Source organism: Varroa jacobsoni, unplaced genomic scaffold, assembly GCF_002532875.2.
Source record: "Varroa jacobsoni isolate VJ856 unplaced genomic scaffold, vjacob_1.0 scaffold_324, whole genome shotgun sequence".
NCBI classification, from domain to species: domain Eukaryota; kingdom Metazoa; phylum Arthropoda; class Arachnida; order Mesostigmata; family Varroidae; genus Varroa; species Varroa jacobsoni.
The window spans coordinates 10,436-18,864 of NW_019213226.1; the positions used below are offsets into that span (position 1 = coordinate 10,436).

At 40.0% G+C, this 8,429-nt stretch overlaps 1 protein-coding gene across 1 annotated transcript in view; it reads right to left on the bottom strand.

The window, feature by feature from the left end:
- Window positions 1–1,957: 1,957 nt before the first annotated feature.
- Window positions 1,958–8,429, bottom strand: part of LOC111259360 (QRFP-like peptide receptor) — a 32,965-nt gene continuing 26,493 nt past the window's right edge. The window contains exon 2 of the mRNA XM_022831313.2: window positions 1,958–2,166. Coding sequence (XP_022687048.2) covers window positions 1,958–2,166 — 209 coding nt within the window. The remainder of the gene's footprint in view (window positions 2,167–8,429) is intronic.

Below are 8,429 nucleotides of genomic sequence, written 5' to 3' on the forward strand. Positions count from 1 at the left end.
CAGTTCGTTTCTGTTACCTCAAGAGCTCATCGCATTTTACTGTGAGGTCGGCAACGCTACGAACCCCCAGAAGGGTCATTCCTCCTGGAGATTCTGTGCAGACGGCACCGGCTTATCATAAACGCTGTAGGCTGTCCTGGCGATGTGACGACCATGCTGCTAATTAAACATAAATAGAGGAAAAGGTATCCGGGCAAAAAGTAGCCGACTCAACGGACATTGCTCTTCTCCACAGCCACGTGGAGTTATTTTACAGATACTTTTTCAGCCATGGCTTCGAAGGACAGCCAATTAAGTGGTATTTCGACTGGAAATTGTAAGGGATGTGATATAAGTATAACTATATCTAGGATCAAAATGAAAACGAGTCGGTCAAAGGCAAGAGCCTTGGAGGATACTGGATGATAACTCGATAATGTTATCAAGTTCAACAAATAGAAATCTGATGGCTGCAAAATTGCTGCATCTCCCGGTATCTGTACGAAGGCCAACGTCAACAGAATGCAATTGATTTGTAAGCCTTGAATAGCTGACTTTATCGCGGAGGTAAAAACAAAGGTGGTAATCTGTATCTACACGCAAAAAGTACCAAACGTATGCATTGCTTATTTGCAAGTGCAATGCCATTACTCATTATCACACGAACGCTATTCGACGGCCTGAAAATAATGTAGTGGTATCTGCATTAATAATTGCTCCCTCGTATGGCTAGTGAACATATTTGCATTGCATAAAGCTCGAGGGAAACATTTGCATTTTATCGCAGGCCAACAGAGTTAAGCTAAGCTATGTGAGTTACATTTGAAGTAACCGTACGTCGCACGTGCCAGTTCTGAGATCCCTGTGAAAACTTTGGCTTGCGAATAGTATCGTTTCGTCGACTTTTTGCCTCTGTAGCATGGAATAACCGTAAAGACATCTAATCGCAGGTAAATTCGCTCTATCATTTTTGCTCTGCAGCAAATGATAGCTAAAAAGCTCAGTTTTAAAAGATCCAAACGTGTGCTTAGGCTGTTGTTTGGGACCGAGAACACAAACCAAAATTGCCTTCATAAGCTTGGGACCACTCGTTTATTCCGAGCCAGAGATTTACAAAGTTTAAGGCAAGGTCCAAGAAACAGGATCCATCTGTAATGCTCCGGAGAGTGATCGGTTTGCAACTAAAGCCGGCAACAAAATTGCGTGTTAGTATCCAATTGTGTCGATCGTCCCGATAACCTAAACAGAGGATTGCTGTTGATCGCTCAGATATATATAATGACATTTGTGAATTTCATGGTGCCTCAACCAAGACCGAAGTATACTCTGTTAGGAAATTATCCGGATCACCGTTTGCAGTTTTACGAAGTAGTTCGTAACGAAAAAGGATGGCCCTTGAAAAAGTCGAGTTATTTGATGAAGTTCATTTTAGGCTTTCTGAAGCACTGAATCGCCGTGCTCGTGTTTATTGATCAATTAAAAACACTCGTTAGTTAGTTAGAGGATGAAGAATACGCAATTGATCATAGCACAGCAAGCCTGCTATTATGAAAGGACCGAAATCATTTTCTCCAACACAGCCGTTCCTATCGAAAATGTAAATCGTCAATTTATGTGAAGAGATCTATTACAACAAGGAGTTTTGCGTCAATGAACCTCGCAGCGTAGCCAGCCGACTGTGAGCATATCTAAATATGCAGTGAAGATGTTTATTGAGGGAATTTGCGTCACTCCATATTGTGACGTTCTCATTACGTAATAAAGTGTGTAATAATAATCATAGTATTCAATACATGCATATCCTTCTGTGCAATAATATAGATTAGTGTACTAGATTTCCACTTTTAGCTCAATTGTAAATTTTCGTTTTCTCGGCTGTCAAATCATTTTATGAATAAGGGCAACATTTTTCAAGGGCGGAAATCTGTTTTTCCTCCGTCTGTCCTTATGTTCTGCGTTTAGCTAAAATTAACTCGATTCACTGAGTATGGAGGCGTACCTGTACAACGATGGGTGTCGTGTAGATCAACAATGGCGACGCCGTCGCCGCTGACAGTAGCCAGATGAGACCGAGCACGACGTTGGTCCGCCTTTCCGTTGTCCGTACATGAAATGGGAATAACGTCGCCACGAAACGATCACACGCGATGGCCGACAACGTTAAAACCGACGAAGTTACAGCAGTCACTAAAATATTAGAACATTTAAAAAAAATCAAGCCAGAACCAAACGACCTCTTTGTTAACACCTCTATTAGCTACGATGATTGTTCCTGTTATTATTGTTAAGTTCTAAGTTACGGCGGGCTACAAACGTGACCCCCCCCCCCTCCCCAAGTTGTCACCAAGAATCATCTACGGTGTGCCATGCAAATCAGAGCCGATGCAATAGCAAATTGACAAATGAACACAAAAAAACGCCTGGTAAAGATTCGATGCTAGCTATATAGCTAAAAATTATCGATAATAGTCCGTATATATGAGACGTACCATAATGCATATATCACAACATGTCTTCTTTTGACACATACATATTGACTCTATTATTTTTAGTAATACGAAAGGGGCAAAATGAAGAGATGAACTTAAGTTAATTTTGTGGACGGCCTACAACGAAAGTAAGTTATTTCCCCTTTCGCCATTACTACTGTGTGAAGATTTGAAACTAGCGCTGCTAAAAAATGCCTATCTTTTAAGCTCTGTTTTCTCGAATTTCGCCGATTGTTCTAATAAAGAAGAAAAAAAAAAAATAAATATTTGTTTCCAAAATCTTCCGCCGGCAGGAAGTTCAGGACAGTGTTAGGTTAAAGTTGTTGTAAAGGCTTTTGTCGTTCGCTCGTTCTTTCCAGTTGGCCCATGAGAACAGAGAGAGTGTACATACGATACTGTTGAGCTTCATGACATAATGATGCTGATTATTGTTCATTGATTTAAAGTACAAACAGCTTGTAACGCCTTTAAGCTGTCGATAAAACGTAGGTGTGTGTATAAGCATTATTAGTAACCGTTACCTGACGGTTTAATTTTTGGACTACATGCGATTCTTGGATTAGATTGTTGAAGATAGACTGAAGTCCATCACTACTACTACTTCAGCAGGACCAACGGAGGCGTTCGCCTTTGCAGTATATTAAGTCATTGAGCTGCTGAGATTTCGAATGAGCAATTATCTATATGTATGCTGATGCTTTTTAGCAATATCAAAGCCTGTATACTGTTACCGAATCGGAACCATGGAATTGTTATACAGAATAAGAAAACGCACAAGATTCCAATTAAAGTACACTTATCAATAGGAAATCTCTTTTTGTATTCGCGGTTTCTTCTGCTTCTTTTCTAACTTTGCCTAGTCTTCCGTTTCTTTGAACAGCAAACTTTACTCAATGTCAAGATTGCTTAACTTTTTAAAACTTCATCGTCACACACGAGAGTGAACGTTCCATATAATCAAAGACGCTCGATATAATACAAGCTCGGATAGTTCTAGCGTGAATATATCATGGCACAGCGTAGAAACAAGGTATCTTCGCTGAAAGCTGTTCGCTTGTCACACGACCGCAATATAAGCAACGCCTACGATCCCCATTATTGTACTACCTGAATTCTTAAGCGACTAGATTTTACTCAAGCTATCCGTGAACCAGCAGCGTTCGTTTAGGCGGAAGAAAATGCATTACAGTCATGGTATTGACGCCCTTTAGTCAAAAGAAAATAGATGCGTTTGGGGATCCGTGCAGCTCTTCCTTTACACGAAGCTCTCCCACGATTTATTAAACGTGGGGAAAAAAGAAATCCAAAATAAAATCGGTTTGAACTGGCGGAAGAGTGCAGCTAGACAGAACGCACACACTTCGATTAATTTCCTCGATTATACGTGTACGAAGATCAGACAAACTGATTATCATATCAGTCAATTAACGTGGTCAGCCTGCACCACGGCGACACCTATAGTAGGTCATCGTCTACAGACCCATAAACAGCTATATTTAGAACAAGTATCCGAGCCGCTCGTACATTTCGTATAGGCATTCTTTATCGCATCTATATCGTAAATCAGATTCGCGTAATCAGTTGTGCGCGCTTAGTAACGAGCAAAGACGCCACAATGTCGCCACTGACGACCAGCCCCTGGAAACGCCCTTTTTGATCTCAGCGAAGAGACACCAATCGGGCGGGTTGACAGCTTTGTAACTAGCCCAGGGCAACAAAGGAAATTGGCTATTATTATAGATCTTTTAGCTTGCAGCATTTCTTCCCATTAAGATCCTTTACCAGCCGTCCTTTTGTCCGCCTTCGCTCGCGCATCCTTTATTCGCCCACTATCTATCGATAAGAACAGGTGTTTGACCCGAAAACTGTTCACAACGACGGCACCTTTTCTATTGCGTGCAATTCCATCACAATGGCCGGTCCTTCAGTCGACCGTAAAACGGCTTCGTCTATCGACTGTGCAGGATTTTCTACTTGGACTAATTACTACAAAGAGTAAAGTTGACGATTCTAGTCTGGTTTGTCAACGTCACTGAGACAAGTCAAGACGTCGAAAGAGGAACACGAAGCGCTTTCGTCAGAAGGAAGGCTCGGTGTGCACGACTATCCACGAAGAGAAAACCATGGGCCTACAGCTATCGAAGCTATCGAGAGAATCGACATTTGACCTAACAGATACGAATTCAATCGTTAGGAGTACTAATGTCGATGACTCCTGAGCGTAAGATCAACAATAAATGTAAGTTTTAGACAAGGCCGCCACGCTTTGTCGCAGACAGTCCCGTATCGACCATTTAATGACTATCGGATGGAAGATTTTGTGTTATACATGAATCATTATGAACGTTAGTAAGCTGATAATGGATAATATCCAGTACCTCTATTGTAGTAGAAACCAAATATAACTTAATACGTGTTTGTAACTAGCACATGAAGCGTAGCGACGAATTTTTAGCATATAGATTCGTATAGATATCAACAGAAATTAATCTACAAGATATATTAATTGGATAGATATTTAGTGGGTAACCAACGTAAAATTTGAGATCAGCCATCAACACTAATTATATAATATTATAGTATCTATCCTCGAATACATGGTAAAAATCTAACAAGGGCCTAAAAAAAAGATATGGGAGTAATTGATCAAAACCTCCAGGTGTTATGTCATTGTTAGTTAAGACAGAAAATGTGAAATGTTTATTACGATAGATTTATTATGTACGCAGGCTGTCCGATTTCAGCGTGACTCTGAGCGGGACTTAAGCCAAACACGTGGACGTATGCCTAGCAGTTCCGCCTGACTTACAGGTCCTGAAGACCTCTTCCCATCTGGTCGTAACTTCTCTCCAATGAAATGTTATCCCTGTCATCTCTAGAGTATTTGCTGGCTCTTCTCAAAGGATATCCTGTTAGAATCATGTAAATTTTCGATCACGTACGTTTGCTATTGGTACGGTAACATAGAGTAGGCAATCGGTTAGTAGAAATCGGGATGATACAGCGTCGACAGCAACAGATACGATCGACGTTATTTCTATGAAGGTTCACTATAGCAGGTCACTGATCAAACTATCAATAAAAAACCAAAAACTATCAAAAAATTTGACTATAAAATAAAGCTTCAACTAATGGAGAATACGTTTCTCACAAAGGTATTAGCCATTCAGAATTGTTTGGAAATGCATATTATTCTATTATATAAACTAAAGCCTTTGCGTTATTTTATTGGCAATGAAACAGCGTTTCGAAATTGCTTGTACGCATGCATAAAGGCTAAAAGGAACCCTCCTTTGAGACCAAACCACTGAGTATCGGTTCCAGCGATAAATTAAAAAAGTCTCTATTTTCAGCTCTGAACTGCCAACCGATAGCGTTGAAGTCTTTTCGTTTAAGCGCGTTGTTGTACTAACACAAACTCAGCTACCCGCTATGCAAACGGTTCAGTGACCTCACTGAAGCAAATACAGGCTTGCGTTTCCCCGGTGAAGACTGTTGATATAAGCAAATCCTCTTTATCTCCTTATTAAGGAAATGTTTAATTTTATGTTTCATCGGAACAGAGGATATCCTTTCTAGAATTAGCCTGGAAATCCTTATATCTGTTTAACCCGCAAGGAGTCATTTCACTCTGATTCAATACCTAAGTTCGAAGAAGTTCAACAGGTGCTATCCGGTTGGTACCCCAAGAGACAATTTTTCATCATTAAGCGTTATTGTAAAGTTGAAGACCAAGGTACAACATTTGTTTGTTTAATTTGATTACTACTCTGTTTTTTCTTTAGTAGTTTATTGTCTGTGACATTTGATGCTCAACTGTGTCCTACTAAACAATTTATGCCGAAAAAAATTGATGGCCGAACAAACGAATTTGTGTGCTTTTTGAAAAAGACTCGTTTCATCAGTGAACACAGAGACAGATACATATGCAAATTCGGATAACGTAAGACGATGTAACGAGTTCTCTATTAGTTCCCCGTCAATGATGAGATGGCTGCGGTAGTGGAACGGCTTGACCTAATCACGAAATTGTCTCAGTCAACAAACAGCTGTAGCAAGGCGTCTCTTGACGCTGGTCTTAACAGAAGCAAGTTAGGCCGTGTATCAGGGGGTTGCGGCGATAGCAAGGATTCGAATGACATCCATAACCTCAGACGATCAACGAGTTTTCAACATACTCTAGTATTCGAAGGCGGATTTTAAAGCTATAGAAGAATAATAAATGCCATAATGTTCACATGCGCCATTGGTAACTACGATGAATATTCAAGTTTTAATTTGAGATTTTAAACGCGAGAAAATTAAAATGTCATTTGAGTATAAATTAGAAAAAAGAACCCCCTTGCTTCCCAAGTCTAAATGCCAATGTAATTTATTTAAACATTACTTATTTGTTCTTTTGTGAATTATCTGTTAGTGAGAGATTTGAATGAACTACTTTTCATTGTGAGCTAAATATTATTCATTGCCTTAGGCTTCGTTGTTCCTATCTAGCAAACCCCTTAAACGTAAACTAGACTTCTGTGAAGCGGGCACAGTTCAGACGCTCGGTCCTAAAGAACTGTAGTGGACTATTACAGCCATGCTGCAGTTTAATGCATCGTTTGCTCCTTACCTCTCGTTGAAAGTTTGTGCCATATAATGTATTAGCAAGATGCAAGCGGGCCCTAGTCCCATACGCTCACCCTTGACATCGTCAGCGTAACTTTTGGTTAATAACAAGTAAAGTAGAAGTTCCTAGAGATGCCACTGGCGAGCAGTGCGTGCCAAGAAACAGGACAACCGAACGACCTAGACTGTCAGAAGGCGACAGAGTGATAAAGCAATCCGTGATTCGTCGGCCCGTCGGCCTCCGGATATGGTTGGGAATGGAAAATAAATTCGAAGGCACTATACTTAGAGACCGCTATGGCTAGCTTTAAGATGCTCAAAATATTTTTATACCAACGATGATTGTCTGGCCATGCCTGAGTAAGGTAAACGTGCTCGCTAAGTAAAATGCTATGGAAATGAAGCCGAGGAAAATGAGTGAGTCGAGGATTGGTTTGGAACATTTGACATATTGAAATTTCGAACGTGACAGATTAAACAATCATCAGCTACAATCTAGACGGACGCATGTAGAAATTCTCTCCCATATATAATTCTTAAATAGTGAATAAATTCAATTTGTGAATAGATAGCAAAAAAATAGCCTGGCGACAATATTGACAAGTGGAATTTAGACATGGGATGGTTTACATTCTGACCTTCGCCAGAGGGCTAAAACGGCCGATTTTAGCTTGATGGTAGACAAAGGAATTAGCGCTATATATGAAAGAGCGGGATCGGGCGTTAACGCGCGTGTCCAATTGGAGTGGGAATACCCAATAAAAGCCTGCTGGCTTTTATATTGGCATGTAGAAGCGGTCAAGAGTTACTGCACGGTATTAATAACAATTCATTGTATAATTTGAAAAAATCGTGTCGTTGTTATTAGTATGACGATTAGGCGGAAAGTAATAACAATACAAAAATAAACAGATTCAATATAAGCGATCAAACAATTTCATAAAAAATCATTCAGATATTGAGTCTCAAAGTCAAATACATCGCTGAGCAGGGAAATCCTGGAAATCAGTACCAGCTTCGCAGAAGGACTATAAGGATTTTATTTAAGTTGGTATTAATTCAGATCAAGCTGATTCCGGATCAACCCTGTAGTTGTGATCGCATTTTAGGCCTGATCTGCGATTAAAACATTCAATCGAAAAGATGGCTTGCTTACGATTTTGCGACGATACCGCGTACGACCGGGCTTTTTATAATGATATCGTTGTTTTTGTATAGTTAACATGGTACAGCTGAAGACCTCTCGGCTTCAGATTCGAGATAAACCATATATATTTTAAAGGTCTTGGCTTATTGTCTATATTATCGGGAATTCTTATCCTATATATTGCTAAGCGACTATATCTGTCG